The sequence below is a fragment of the Chrysemys picta genome, chromosome 4 (genome assembly GCF_011386835.1).
Source record: "Chrysemys picta bellii isolate R12L10 chromosome 4, ASM1138683v2, whole genome shotgun sequence".
Taxonomy (NCBI): domain Eukaryota; kingdom Metazoa; phylum Chordata; order Testudines; family Emydidae; genus Chrysemys; species Chrysemys picta.
Window position 1 is genome coordinate 115362519 of NC_088794.1, and position 15758 is coordinate 115378276.

Consider the following 15758-nt stretch of genomic DNA (forward strand, 5'->3'; position numbering starts at 1 on the left):
CACCGGGCTAGATGGACCATTGGTCTGACCCGGTGGGCCTTTCTGACGCTCTGCCAGTTCTCTCCTCCCCAGCCAGCCCTAGAAAAGCAGACACTCTGCAGCACAGCCCCCTCCTGCTGTCAGGGGTGGGCAGCCTCACGCACACGGCCAACAGGAGCGCGACGGGAGAACCAGGTGGCTCCCCAGAGCCGCAGTGAGGACCCGTGCGCCGGCCCCCCCGCCCTGCCTGGCGGCCCCTCCACTCGTGCCAGGGCCCGGGGGGCACCCAGCGCCTCAGGCCAGTTCCCATCTGCGCCTCCACACCTGGCCCCAGCATCTCCGCAAGGCCGAGTCTCGCTCAGGCCAAGGAGCAGGGCTGCCTGCCACCCTGTGGGGTCCCCACTATGCCAGGCGGGTCCGAGGCGGCACCGCTCGCTGCGAAGCCCGCGGGCGGCGAAGCTGGGACGGGCGCGTCCCGTTTTCCCGATTACGGAGCAGGAAGCCGCAAGCCGGGCCAGGCTCCGCGCCGCCACACTGGCCCCTGGCCACCCCATGCAGGGACCGGTCCCAGCCCCACGCCTCCCCTCGGGCAGCCGAGCTCGGACCCCCGCGCCCGCCTCCCGGTGTGGAGCCCCGGGCCGGCGGCCCCTCCGTTCCGCGCCCGGCTTTCCCGGCCCCACACCTCGGTCTCGGTCTCGGGCAGGCCCCGCACGTATCCGTTCCGTAGCGCCCCGTATCCCGTCAGGCTGCAGCCGTTGGCGCGGGGGTGGGAGTCCGGTTCCCCGAGGCCCTGCTCCGGCCGCTCCATCCTGCCGGCTCCCTCCGGCCGCTTGGGGTCCGCCACCACCCCCGCCCGGCAGCGGAAACCCAGCCCGACCCGACTGCCAATCACACGTGTTCGCGTCATCCAGGGGCGGGGCCCGCGCTCAAATACATCTGCGATTCCGTGAGACAGGGGGCGAGGGCCAAGGGAGAGGGGGCGTGGCCAAAGGGAACACGATCCAACGACAGGCCCGCGTACCAACGGGGGGAATCAGGGAAGAGGGGCGGGTCCCCCGAGAGGCCATACCCTATCACAGGGCCAAAAAAATCCAGGCGAGGCGAGGCGCGGCGCAGGGGACGAGCTGACCAATTTCCCGGCATAGCTCCACAGAGGCCGAAGGGAAGAGCATGAGCTACCCAATCGCAGGACAGAGAATCGGGGGTGGGCGGGATCAAAAGGTAGGCGTTGGGCAATGACAGGATAGAAGAGCTGGTCTGTGGATGGGCTCTAGCCAGTGCTGGGGGGTGGGTTCGATGAAGGAGAGCCGAGGAGAGCCCTGGAGAGGGGGGTGCCAGCGCCTCTGGTGTGTTCCTGTCTGCGGCCCCTCATGGCCGGCCCCTGTGTGACTCCACAGCTGGCTCCTATGTGGGCTTGATGGTAGGGTGACCAATCGGAACAATCCCGATTTTTGAGTCTTTTTCTTATATAGGCTCCTATTGCCCACTCCCCACCCCTCCATTTGCTTTCTGGTCACCCTACTTGATGGAGAAATTACTGGGTAAAATTCTCTGGCCTGTATTGTGCAGGGGTCAGGGTAAGATGAGCCTAATGGTCCCTTCTAACCTTAAAATCTATGAATTCTTTAGGGGGGCTGGAGCTTATTCTGCAGGAGGTATAACTCAGCCCCCACCCAGCTGGAGGAAGGACTCAGTGTGTGAGAACCCCTGCAAACAGCAACCCAGCAGAAATTAAGTCAGTCGGATTTAAAACTGTACATAAAGTTATGCATGTGCTTAAATTCTTTGCTGAATTGGTGCCCATATCAGGCATGGATGATAACTTGTTGAAACCTGGCTGTAGACCTGTTTGAAAACAGTTTCAGCTCTACAAGCTCGAACATAAACAAGACCTTATGGTTGAAGGTAAGATAGATAAATAGATATGGTAGGGTTACCATACGTCCTCTTTTTCCCGGACATGTCCGGCTTTTCGGCAGTCAAACCCCCGTCCGGGGGGAATTGCCAAAAAGCCGAACATGTCCGGGAAAATGGCGGCTCTGCTCCTCTCAGACTCTTCGGCTCTGTTTAAGAGCCGGGCTGCCCGAGCGCTACCGGCTTCGGGCAGCCCCGTGCCTCCGGCCCTGTGCCGCCGGAGCCTGGGAGGGGAAGTGCCCGGCTGGGGGCGCAGGGTCCGGAGGCACGGGGCTGCCCGAAGCCGGTAGCGCTCGGGCAGCCCGGCTCTTAAACAGAGCCGAAGAGGAGCAGAGCCGCTGCGGCTGGAGGCTCTGCTCCTCTTCGGCTCTGTTTAAGAGCCGGGCTGCCCGAGCGCTACCGGCTTCGGGCAGCCCCGTGCCTCCGGACCCTGCGCCGCCGGAGCCCGGGAGGGGAAGTGCCCGGCTGGGGGCGCAGGGTCCGGAGGCATAGGGGCTGCCCAAAGCCCGAGCGCTTCCGGCTTCACGGTTTGCCGGGCAGCCTCCAGACCCTGCGCCCCCGGCTGGGCGCTTCCCCTCCCGGGCTCCAGCTGGGCTGGGGAAGCGCCGGCTGGGGGTCGCAGTGTCTGGGGGCTGCCCGGCAAACCCTGAAGCCGGTAGCACTGGGGCAGCCCCTTCCCCCTGGCTGGGAGTGGAAGGGAGGAGGGGGCGGAGTTAGGGTGAGGAAGGGGTGGAGTTGGGGCGAGGCTAGGGTGGGGAAATGGGCGGGGCCAGGGCCCGTGGAGGATCCTCTTTTTTTATTTATGAGATATGGTAACCCTAAAATATGGCAAATTAAAGAGTACAGGAAATACAGTATTTATTCTGGGAATAAATCTAATCATCCAATTAGAAGTTGGGTCACTAATCCTCACATAAGAATTACTCCATAGAAAAGGTGATCTGCAAGAAGTCAGCATTTGTGCTCACCCTTTATTGCTTGATGCATAATGAAAACATGAAAAGGGGTGTCCAAAGTTTGGGGAGTGTCTCTTGGGTTTCTTTTATTTGTTTGATTTTACATTAGGGTTTGACTTTTCAGTTTTTGCTGAGGACACACTGGAGAATGTGTGGGAAAATGGTATCTTAATAGGCTAAAACCTGAGCTGTGACTTTCATGTCCTTAGTTAAGAGCGGAAGGCACATGCTGTTTAACAATGTTTAGGCCAGATTCTGCTCTCAGTCACGGTGGCGAAAATCTAGACTAACACCATGGAAGGCAATCAAGTTATTCCAAGTTTACACAAATAGATTCTGCTCTCAAATACGTCTCCTTGGTATTTTCTTTAAGTTGTTAGTGTTGTAGCCAGAGGCTACTGTGCCTTAGTTTCCCTTCTTGGACTCATTACTCCACATCATGATCCAAAAGATAATTAAAACATTGCCCTTCTGGGACCCACTTTATTTAGTCCTTTCACACATTGGCCCTCCAGCCTCCCACCTAGTGCAGTCTCTCTTCCCAGAGCTGGGTCATTGTTCAATCTCTCTCCCTCTCTTTTCAATTGGGAGTTTGGCCCTCCAAGTCCCAACCCTAGGTCAGTATCTCTCTCCTCTTAAGTAGAATGTCCCCTAGCCTTCCTTCCTAGAGCGAGGTCACCGTTCCTTTACTCTGCAGGCCCTTCCCTATAAGAAGGTTGATTAGGTCACCTGACCCACTAGTCACATAACCTTCATTTTCTCCACTAGCGAGGTGACTGACGCTTGTCATAGTTGGACTGAGGTCCATCTCTCCTTAAGAGGCACCACACAGTGACATTAATAATAATTCATTTAATTCATATATTTATTTGCACTACCAGAGTGCCTAAGAGCCCCACTCATGGACCAGGCCCCTTTGTCATAGGTGTTGTACAAACACAGAACAAAAGTTTAATTCAAACTCTGGACAAATTGGGGGGAGGGAACCTCCCTCTGTGAAAGATCCAACATTTTCAGCCCTCAAGGGTGGACTGGGAAAGCTACAGACCTAGTTTTAGCCTATTTGTGATGTTGTGATCCCATGCCATTTCTCCGGTGTGTATCCTAAGCAGATAGGGAACTGGGGCCTTTGGACTGGATATTTCTGGGTCAGACACCTTTTGCTGTAAAAAACAGCATTAGGGTCCTTGAACCAGTTTACATTAGTCTGGGGGGCAGGGATAGCTCAGTGATTTGAGCATTAGCCTGCTAAACCCCAGGTTGTGAGCTCAATCCTTGAGGGGACCATTTAGGGATCTGGGGCAAAAATCTGTCAGGGACAGTACTTGGGTCCCACTCAGTAGCGTAGCTAGCGGGGTGCAGGGGAAGCAGCCGCTTCCCCCGCCTTTCCAAAAGCGGGAGGGGGGGTGCAGGCTGGCGGACGGCAGCTATAGGGGGAGCGGCGAGCACGGCTGGAGGAGTGAGTGGGCGCGGACGGAGGAGCAGGGGGTGTAGCATGCAGCTGGAGGAGCAAGGGGGGGGTGCAGGCTGGTGGCCTGCAGCACGGCCGGCAGCCATGGGGGGGCAGCAGGTGCGGCTGGAGGAGTGGGAGGGCGCAGCATGGCAGCGGCAGCTGTGGCCAGAGGAGCGGGGGGGGGGGGGGCAATGGGGGGTGGCACGACAGGGCCAGAGGGGACATGGAGCGGCTGGAGGAGGAGCCAAAGGGGGCATGGCCAGAGGAGGAGCCAAGGGGAGGTGCCTTTTTTATGTTTGATTCCCCTCTTCTTAGAAGCTGGCTACGCCACTGGTCCTGCTGTGAAGGCAGGGGACTGGACTCAATGACCTTTCAAGTTCTATGAGATAGGTATATCTCCACATATATATATATATATTTAGTAATGTTGTTCCAGCTGCTTCAAAGTGGCTGCAGTGTGAACAGGGTGGGTAGGCATTTACCAATATGTGATCTGCAAAATGGCAAGTTAGCTTAAACATGGTCTTTGTCTGTGATTCTGTCACTCTTCTCTTTGCAGGGTGGAGCCTTCTGAGAACCATTACATTAGGATGCCACCATGGAATCTTCAATTACCCACCCCCTCCTTGATGTTTATAGTTACAAACTATATGTTCTGTGCATTAAATAAAACTTGCAGGCATTGCAAGTGTGACTTCTCCATACCCCCTAACCATAAAGCATCCCCACTGCCCTATACTGTTTGGTAAATGGTTGGTGTAACTGCAGGCTCATGAGCAGCTAAAAATCCTTGCTGTGTGGAGCCCAGCTCGCTGTTGAGCTCCCTCCCAAACCCCAACTGTCTACCACTAAAGCCTGTATGAAGCAGCCTGGGAAAGGCTCTGACCGCACCTAGTTTCTATAGGCAGTGAGAATGTGCCTTAGGCTAAGGTGGGGTGGATTGCTGTGTGTCACCTCCCTCCCTTTACCTGGGCAGAAAGCCAAACAAGGAGATTGATGATATGGCAAGGAAGAAGACCACAGTCGCAAATTTGCTCAGCAACTGGCCCCCACCTGGAGGCTTTGTTTGGATAAGGACCTGGCAAGTTGCTCAGAATGCAGGGAGGGGAGAGAATACAGCCTCCTTCTCAGCCACTCTCCAGAGAAGAGGAGTCCAACCAAGGCAGAGGAGCTAAAAAGGAAATGAATGGGAAGTTGAATGAAGAAGAAAATAAGGAGAGTCACTCACAGTGTGTGTGACTGAGGGTATGTCTGCACTGCAATAAGACACCCATGAGCCAGAGTCAGCTGAGATGGGCCAGCACAGGTGTTTCATTTCACTGAAGTGGTGACAGACTCTGAGTGAGACAGTGTGTGGCAGACAGGGTCTCTGTGTGTACTTGTACTCTGGCTAGAGAAGCATGACAAGATATAGCTCTGTGGGCTGTCCACAGTATAATAAGAAAACCACTAAATAGGTAGAAGCCTGTCATGAAACTACCACTAAAACTATTTGACAGCATAAACCTACCCATTCTACTCTATGGGAGCAAAGTCAGGTGTTACTTCCACAGCATCAGTGATGACAAATCCCTACACCTTAGTTAGCAAACAGGGCCGGTTCCAGGCACCAGCAAAGGAAGCAGGTGCTTGGGGCGGAGGATGGAAAGGGGCGGCACGTCCGGGTCTTCGGCGGCGGGTCCCTCAGTCCCTCTCTTCCTCTTTGAGCTGCTGCCGAAGAGGAAGAGAGGGAGTGAAGGCCCCACCGCTGAATTGCCGCAGAAGAATGAAGCGACACGATTGAACTGCCACCAAAGTGACGCCAATCGGCTTTATTTGTTTATTTATTTCCCCACTTTGCTGCTTGGGGTGGCAAAAAAGCTGGCACCGGCCCTGTTTGCAAACAACTGTAACAGGATACAAGAAATGGACAAACAACAGCTATAGTGCAGAACTAAGATACTTCACCCTCCTCATCAACATACATAAAAGAATACTAGACTTCCAGGGACATTTCAGCCTAAGTAGTATATGCCCACCTTGTTCACTGCAAAACTTTAGAGGAGCAGAATTAATCCAAAACAAAATCCAGTGCTATCTAGCAGGCCTTCCAGGCCTCAACAATACTAACCTCCTGATCAGTGGAGCAAACAGTTTCACCCCTAACTGAATGATGCTCAAGACACTAGACCCACACCTAGAAAACCAATATGAGTCAACAGGAAGAACAGACCATAAGTAACAAACTAGACTGTTACAGATCCCTGTGCAGAACTGTCATGCCAGCAGATATCTCAGCACAATGATTTGTGCAGAATTATTGAAGGCTTTTCTGAAATACAGAATCAGAGACCACAAAGTAGAGAGAGAAGATTGGGAGACAAAGCATAGAGCAAGGGAGGACCAATTGTGCATCCAATGGGAGAGAGGAGAGATTGTAGCAGACTTTGTTTCAGGATCCAAAATACACAGGGCTGTGAGAAAGATATGTCCTCAGATTATAAAGATTGACCAAAGACTTTCACCAAGGAGGATGAGGAAAAGAAATCTTTTTGATGGGAAAAAGGAGAGTGATGGTAGAGATGGCATTGTGCTAGGTAGGGACACAAAATGAAATTCCAAAGACACTGTGAATCTCCCAGGGCAAAGTGCATGATCTACCTCTGACAGATACCTGAGGATCTGCCTCTTCCTTACATTTTGGCAACACTTGCATAGCTTGTTATACTATTAAGAATTAGAGAGAGCATACATCAGAGAGTGAGTGCTGGCCCCAGCCATCCCCTATGGAGTAAAAACAAAACAACAGAAAAGATGCTGCAAATTTCAAGAAAGTATAAACTGCACTCTTGCATCCCATCAAATCCACCTGAATCTACCAGGTGAGCAACAACGTGTGGATGTGATGGTTTCAGATAGGATAGTAATTCAAATACCACAGTGACGGGCGCATGCTGGAGGAGGTAGATACACCTTATTAAACAATACCCAGATTCTTTCTTGGTGGTTTAGTAGTAAACTTCGTAACATAAGAGAGCTGTGTTTCTGCTCCTCATGGGGCAGATCCCCACCCCCAGACAGAGAAGGGCTAAAGAGCTCCTCTGGGCACAATCAGCCTCAACTCTGTGTGCCTGTGAGCTTGTCAAGCCTAGAGATGGGTGGGTCTTTAAAAGGGAGGATAAGGCTCCCTACTTAATGTAGGCAGGTACTTTGAAGGGATAGGACTGCTAGTCAGATCTCCTTGGCCCCAGGGTTTGCTGACTGGGGAAATGACTAGAGGCCTTTTTTGTTGTTGTTTGGTTGGTTTTCTAAAGGCCTAGGATGCTGCTTTTTGTTGGCTATGGAAGCAAACTTTTTGTTTTGACTCCTTTAACTGGCCCCCCACAAGGGAGCAAATGCCTTGAACAGCACTGCTGGAGGGCTGTGCCCTGGATTCCCAGACTGGAGCAGCATACACCCTCTCCCTGTGAGGGGCTGAGGGGTATAGCTTATGATACTGCTTCAGAGCAGACCTTCTGCTTCCTCTGCTGTTTTTCTCTACAGTGAGCACTCCAGGCCTCTGCCAGACTCCAAGCAGCTTTTATTTCACTGGGTCTATGAAAAACGTTATGCTGAAAATAACTATGAGGCTATAAAGACACTGATCTGACCCCAATTTTCATCTCTTCACTCACAATGAAGCCATGTGTGTCTCCTGGGAGGGGCATGCTCAATTTTAATGGCTCTTGGTAGGCAAAACCTTTTGGAGCCAGGATTTGTGAACACAATAGAGTGTTCACCTTCTCCACCTGACTCTCAAAAAAAATCAGCTAGGCTCCCTCAGAAGACTTTTATGTGTGTGTATGGGGGGGTGGGGTTGTGATTAGAGGAACAGGGAGCCTAGGGGGTATAGTGGGTGCTGACTTGTGTTTATGTACTGGTCTGATAGTGTTTTGCAATATTTCTCAATGACTGGTCCATGGACCAGTGCTGGTCCTGGAGATCTCCTGACACACTTCACAGAGGCAGCAAGCCACTCTCTGGTATCAAAAAGGGTGAGAAATACTGTGTTAGAGCAGTAGTTCTCAATGAGGTGTACACAGACCCCCTGGGGATATGTCAACTCATCTAGAGCAGTGGTTCTCAACTAGGGTGTCAACCCCCAGAAGTCACAGGACAGGTTTAGGGGGTTGCTAGTGCAAGGCTGGTGTTAAGGCACGGCAAGCAGGGCAATTGCCAGGGGGCCCTCATGAAGTTAAGTTACATGCTTCAGCCCTGGAAGGCAGGATTCTGGCTTCAGACTCCTGAAAGGGGTACAGTGTCTGGAAAGGATAAGAACCACAGTGTTGGAGGACACAGGTTTTGGGGACTGATCTATGCTGCAGTGCCCCCTGCTGGGCAGCAGAGGCAGTAGCATTGCCTAACTCATAGCATCTGTCAAAAGCAACAGAGGGTCCTGTGGCACCTTTAAGACTAACAGAAGTATTGGGAGCATAAGCTTTCGTGGGTAAGAACCTCACTTCTTCTGTTAGTCTTAAAGGTGCCACAGGACCCTCTGTTGCTTTTTACAGATTCAGACTAACACGGCTACCCCTCTGATACTTGACACCATAGCATCTGTTCTCCCAGAAATGTTTTGAAGCATATACATGCTTCAGGATCATGCAAGAAACCCTCTTCTCCAGCTGGTTTTATTAACTCAAATCAAAAACAGTTCCTTCCTAACCCCCCTGATAAACTCAGTCCTTTCCCAGCCTCTCTGCCTGGGCAAACAACGTGTTCCTGAAGTCTTCATAAAGCCTCCTCTGTTGGGTCTTAAATTAAGAAGACAAGGTACAACTGCAGATCAATTGTCTGAAGGCTTACCAGCCTGCTTCCTTCATCCAGCAGGATCACACAAGATTCCTTAAGCCCGCTCTCCAGAATTTCCTCCCCACCACTGGAAGCTATCTTGCTCTTATGGTTGTCTCAGTCTAGCCCAGGCATTCTCACAACACATTTTTTGGTGGTCTCAGCATGCAGCCACCAACTCTTGCTGGTTGCTGCTCTGACAATTTTTCCTAAGATACTTAACTCTAGGAAAAACAAATACATATGCACATATACACATCCAAATGACAACCCTGTTCCTGTCTTCCATGGCCCTTCAGCAAGAGCCTACCTTGGGGAAGGTGGGTTGGGAACTCATCAGCCACCTACAGAGTCCTAGCTCTCTGTGCCCTGGATGGGTGGGAACAGGGGAGCACCCCAGTGACCAAATGCCACAACCACCTCCACTGACAAGAGCGGCCTCCAGTGCTGTGCACACAAGCCCCACACTGCCCAGAGCCCCTGAGGAGGCTACAGCCCTAAACACACCCCCTTCCCCCTAGAAAGTAACTGCAGACTACTTCCCTGCAGTCTCCTTTCTGCTAGCAGCTCCCGAGCTTTATAGAAGCCCCACCTTCTCCTACACAGGTAAGCTTCCCCTAATTAGGGCTTTCCTCTCAACCTTAATTTTCCCAACTTGCAACCCATTAGATTAATTGTCCATTCTGGCCTACATTAACCCCTTCAGAGTGAATGTGGGGAACACACCCCATCACATCTACATTTAAAACTTTTGCTGAGAAACCTATGCTAGTATAGCTATGCTGGCAAAACCCTCCGAGCAAAGACACAGTTTATACTGGCAAAACCACTTTTATGTCAGCATAACTGCATCTATGCTGGGGCTTTAGCCAGTATAGAAATGTTGCAGAAAATCTGTCCCCTCCTCCCCAACCCAAATGATGTTGCTATACAGGCAAAAGTTTCTAGGGTAGACCTGACCTAACTTCATTAATGTCTGCTTTGATCTCCTCTGACGGAAGGCACAGGAGACTGGCAGAAGGTTCTTAATGTGCTCAGTTCACAAGTCAGAAGATGTTTTTTCTTATTGCTGGTGCCACCAACTTCCACTGGGAGTGGTGAGTCCAGCTGGGTCCTTTCTGCCTTTGTCAGTGTTGTTAGTGATACATGAGACAGCACAATCCCCTGCTTGCTTGTCAGTTCCTGCATGAGTAATGGGAGTAAAACCTCCTGGGTGTCAGCAAAACTTGCAGGTGTGACTCAGAAGCATGCAAGGGAAGGAAGGGGCTATTTTATAGTCACTTTGCCAACTATACCTGCTCTGTAGGACCATTACCAAATGGCACTCACATCTCTACATGCCATAGCTCCTCCACCTCTTGTGTGCATGGGAGTTGGAGAGAGTCATTGTCCCTCTTTCTGGGGTCTTATGTATTTTCATGGCCTGGGTCCCTAAACAGGGCCCTTGTTTGACCTCTGTGGGCCTCCCTAGTCCACAAAAGTCTCTCTGTTATTAAGACTGGCATTATGTAGCTCTTTTCAGCATGGAGAGCCCTGGGACTGTAGTGTGTTTCTTGGCATTCAGGGAAACAACGGGTAACCTTCAGCATGCTGGGAAAGGCACCTGGAAGTAGCTAACCTCTTGACATTCATTTCCATGCCCTACCTTGGGGGAAATAAACTCAGACTCTTCACCCAACCCATTGAGTTCAATGGCTGCCAAACTAATTGCAGTCGATAAGGAGAACAATCAGAGGCTGGCAGGATTATCAGCTGTCATGCGGCTTCCAGTTTAATTAGACATTCTGGCAGGGAGCTTAATCTGCTTTTTGGATCTCATTTGCATAACAAATTAGGGTGACAACAAGCACTAGCCAGCCCAGTGACTTCTGGGGTGGGAGCTGAGGTGGGGGCATCCTGTTTTCTGCATGGAGGGACATGATATGCATAGCCCTGATACCACACAATTTAAACAATTTGCTTGGGTACCCCTTCTTTTTCATACAACTCCTCAAGCTACTAGAGACATGTGACACATGGGGGCCTAGCACTCTGCAGAGAACAGGTGCCCACAAATGGAACATACAGTAGCATCTTAGTAGCCCAAGTACCTGGGAAGCTGAAGCATCTGGCTGCGGGAAAGGAGGATGCAGGCTGAAACATTTTCACTCTTGTGGCCACAGAGTAAAAAAAAACAGACACATTGAATTTTCCATTCCTGTCTGGTGAAAGCCACTGGGTAAGTACTGGGTTTGTTACTGGTGGAGACTGTCAGTTCCAGGGAGAGTGCCAGCTTCTCTTATGGAAACTGTTGTGTGGATTTCACTCAGCAAACCAACATTTGATTCTAACATTTTGGTTCATTCCATTTCTGGATAAGATTATGGTAAGACAACTCTCTGACTACCTCGTTGTGTCAGATCTCCTTGCTCATCTGCATACAGACCTGGGTATGAGACAGAAGCGGCACTGACAGCAATGGTAGATGATTTCCTCTTGATAATGGATGAAGATCAAGTATGCATGCTGATATTGCTTAATCGATCAGCAGCCTTTTATGATACCATTGACCATGAGGAGCAGCTGTCAAAAGGAGGAGATGGTACAGATCCTGGGTGGCTCCATTCTTGCCTTGTGGAGCACTCCCAGAGAAAGCTGTGGGGCAATTGATCCACCTCGTAAAGGACACTGTCATGTGGCATTCTGCAGGGTTCCATTTTGTTTCCAGTCCTGTTCAACACATCTATGAGGCTTACGTAGGTCTACACTTACCTCCGGGTCTGGCGGTAAGCAATCGATCTTCTGGGATCGATCCCAGAAGTGCTCGCCGTCGACACCGGTACTCCAGCTCGGCGAGAAGAGTATGCGGCATCGACGGGGGAGCCTGCCTGCCGCGTCTGGACCCGCGGTAAGTTCGAACTAAGGTACTTCAAATTCAGCTACGTTATTAACGAACCTTAGTTCGAAATGGGGGGTTAGTGTGGACCAGGAGAGCATGACTTAAGCGGCTTTCAATATGCTAATTATGTGTCCCCAGGCTGCAGTTGGGATTATGATTTCTCAACTGGGTGTGTGCTAGTTAATAGAATATGGACACTTTCACTTCTAGATCACCAGTTCCCAGCCAGCCATAGATCTGGGAAGGTGACCTGGTTCAGAGGCATCTGGGAATGGGATACTGAGACTTTCATCTCTAGGACACGAACTCCAATACAGCCCACCGTTGGGGGGACTGGATGGATCAAGGAAGCACTAGGAGAAAAGATTCCTTGGTTCTGTTTCTGACATTGATACCTTAAACACTACTTAATTAAAAACAGGTTAGCTAACATGTTTTACCCCTCCATCCCACCTCTTTTCCTACTCTAGATATTTCTAGAAAAGGGCAAGGGACTATCATGTTCTCAGTCACTAAGAGGATAGGGGCCATTAACAATATCCTCACTATTTCTCCTTTAGGTTCTCAGTTCAAAGCCAGCCCAGGTCAGTAGTAGCTGAACCTTATTACCATTTGGTAGTTGCCTGGTGTCTCTGCTCTGTGAAAGGTGTTTGGTGGATCTCAGGTCACTTCTAATGATCAGATAACCACATTTGGTCCATTGTCAGAAAGACCAATGGGCCATTGGACTGAACTCCTCTCCCATCCTTAGCAGGGGCTGTCCATCCAGGTCAGGACTTAGGCACATTGGCAAAGACTACTGTGACGTAAGAGATGAAGAATATGATATTTCATCATCTCATGTAATTTGTGGATTCAGACTATGAAAAGTTCGCCTCTGTCTTATGAAATGCCCACTGGAGGAGATAAACATAGAAACTCCTAGACTTTCTTTTCATTTACAGTAGGGTAAATCAGAATTAATTCAACTGCAGTAATTGGTGTAAAACTGGTGGAAGTAAGAGGAGAATCAGGATTTTTATCCTCACAGCCACACATAGGCCCTGCAAAGGGTGTGGCTCAGAGCCACCGAAAGAACTAGGTACACATAGCTTGGCTAAAAGACAACTAAAGCCCACTTAATACATTTTCAAACAAGCACCTTTATGCTTTTTCTCATGCTGCCTGTGACGCATTGCTAGAAAGTGTTAAATATCCTGCAAAATAAATTACCCTCAAAAGACATGTGGGGAGATAATGTTTGTGTTTTTGTGTATTTACATATGTATGAGTAGGGTCTACAATGTTATCAACAGTCCCTGTCTATGCTGAATCCTGATAATTCAGAGGTCAAAAGAACATCCTATCATTTAAATTAATTGTAAACACAGGATATCTCTGTATTCATCTCTCTTTGATATGTATAGCAAATAATCTGTGATTGGTGGAGGAACAAGCAAATTACCTTATGTTAATTCTATAGGTAAGTACCAGTGATGGACCTACTTCAAAGTCATGCTAATTACCTTTTGAACTCACAGCTTGTCAAAAGACATGAAATTGTATAAAAGATCCTTGGGTCCTGAGTCTGTCATCTCAGATCTGCTTAGGCTTCATCAAGGGAACTTTGAGTCGCAAGACTAAGGTCCCAGTTATGCTGGTACGCCCTGAATATGAGATTTGGACTATAACTTATGAACTATTGGACTATAACCTATGAACTATTTCTGAAAGAACTCTTTGCAACTAGAAAGCTCGCCGTCTATGCTATGAATCTGAACCTCAGTGAATTGAACTCATGTCAGTATGTATATTGACCTTTTAACCATACTCTCTCTGTGTTGTTTTTTAATACATTTTAGTTTAGTTAATAAGAATTGGCTGTAGCGTGTATTTGGGTAAGATCTGAAACATTCATTAACCAGGGAGGTAATGTGTCTGAGCCTTGGGATTGGTAGAACCTTTTCTTTTATATGAAATAAGATTTACAGAAATTTTCATCATATCTGATGTGGGTACCTGGATGCAGGGCCGGCTTTAGGCCGATTCCACCGATTCCCCTGAATTGGGCCCCGCCCCTAAGAGGGCCCCGCGCAGTGTCTCTGCCTAAAGCAAAGCTCCCTGGCTCTCCCGGAAGCAGCAGCTGTTGCTGCTAGGCAACGAGAGACGCTGGTGGGGGGCGGGAGCTGAGGCAGAGGCAGCGGGGACTGTTGCAGGTCAGGAGGGGAGGAGAAGGCACGTGTGCTTTGCAGCCTTCCCCTCCCCTCCCCTCCCCCCCCCCAGCACTCACCTGGAGGAGACACCTAGGGGGCTTCGGTCCGGTGGGAGACAGGAATCTCGGCAGTGGACCTCACTCACCTTAGCAGCTGCTGGGGCTTCAGTCGGTGAGTGTTTGACCCCGTGATTCCCCCTAGGTTTGTAATATTGGGTTGGTTTTGTAGTTTTCGGTGGTGTTGCTGTTTGAGGGTGAGTTTGTGCCTGCCTGTGTCTGTTTCAAAACTAAACTCGGGATCGTGTAACCCAGGAAGAAAGCCCCGATCCAGTACTTAGTGCTGTGAATTCCAGGTGAGAGAGAGGGAGGTTCTTCCGGGATGGACACTTCAATCCTGAAGTTGTGAAATACCGCCAGCTCTGTTTCAAGTCCCAGTACAAACGCTACCTGAACTCCCAGCAGCAGTACTTCTACCGACTCCTCAAGCAGATCCTTGCTTCCCGCAATGTAAGTTCTTGCAGGGTGCAGTGAGTTACTTGATGCATTACATGAAGAACATGGTTTAACTTTGTCTGTTGAAGGATTCGGTGGTGTTCATGTAGCCACTATTCCCTGCTGGAATGTTTTATTAAATACTGCAGTTGTTGTGATTTTAGGCTTGGTTGGTCCCTAAATGTAAAGTTGCTGAAAGGATTCTTGATGCTCACGCAGATATTTGACAAGTATCTATCTTACCCTGAACCTGCACAGATTCCTCACTCTTCTATGTAACACCTTTTTTTTTTCCCCCTGAGGACCTCATTGTTTTATAAACAATTTATAGATTCCACGGTCAGAAGGGACCATTGTGATCATCTAGTCTGACCTCCTGTATAACACAGGTCATAGAACTACCCCCAAAATAATGCTTAGAGTATATCTTTTGGAAAACATCCAGTCTTAAATTGCCAGTGATGCAGCATGACTCTTGGTAAATTCTTCCAGTGGTAGTTACCCACTCTTACAAATTTCCAGCTTATTTCCAGTCTGAATTGGTTTAGGTTCAACCTCCAGCCAGTAATTTGTTATATCTTCTCTGTTAGACTGAAGAACCCATTGTTAAATATTTGTTCCCCATGCAGATATGTATAGAGTGTAATCAAGTCACCCTTTAACCTTCTTTTCGCTAAGCTGAATAGATTGAGCTTTGAGTCTATCACTAGAGAGATGGTTTTCTAATCCTTTAATCATTCTCGTGACTCTTCTCTGAACCGTCTCCAATTTATCAACCTTCTTGGATTGTGGGCCCCAGTACTGGACCTCGTATTCCAGCAGCGGTTGCACCAAGGCCAAATATAGAGACCAATTATATTTAGCACTCAGCTTTTCTCCCCTCTCTCTCCTGCTCCTTCCATCCCAGCAAAATAAATATCGTCATTTTATGCATTGGCAAAGTGATGGTCAAGTGACTTCCCCAACATCATGTTGTTCAGTGGCAAAGTTGGGAATAGAACCAGGGAGTTCGGACTCCCTGGGCTAGTCAATTCCCAATGCTGACTTCTTGTCACCTGTGATAGCAAACCACTAGTACTGATTCCA

The 15758-nt window shown here is 49.6% G+C and overlaps 1 protein-coding gene and 1 long non-coding RNA gene across 2 annotated transcripts in view; one reads left to right on the forward strand and one right to left on the reverse strand.

The window, feature by feature from the left end:
- Positions 1–907, reverse strand: part of SPTLC2 (serine palmitoyltransferase long chain base subunit 2) — a 115518-nt gene extending 114611 nt beyond the window's left edge. Inside the window, exon 1 of the mRNA XM_005301661.4 lies at positions 662–907. Coding sequence (XP_005301718.3) covers positions 662–886 — 225 coding nt within the window. The 5' untranslated portion in view covers positions 887–907. The remainder of the gene's footprint in view (positions 1–661) is intronic.
- A 13093-nt stretch (positions 908–14000) lies between these two features.
- Positions 14001–15378, forward strand: LOC103305867 (uncharacterized). The gene is made up of 2 exons (XR_508362.4): positions 14001–14352; positions 14493–15378. It is a non-coding gene; the product is annotated as an uncharacterized LOC103305867 (long non-coding RNA).
- The last annotated feature ends 380 nt before the right edge of the window (positions 15379–15758 follow it).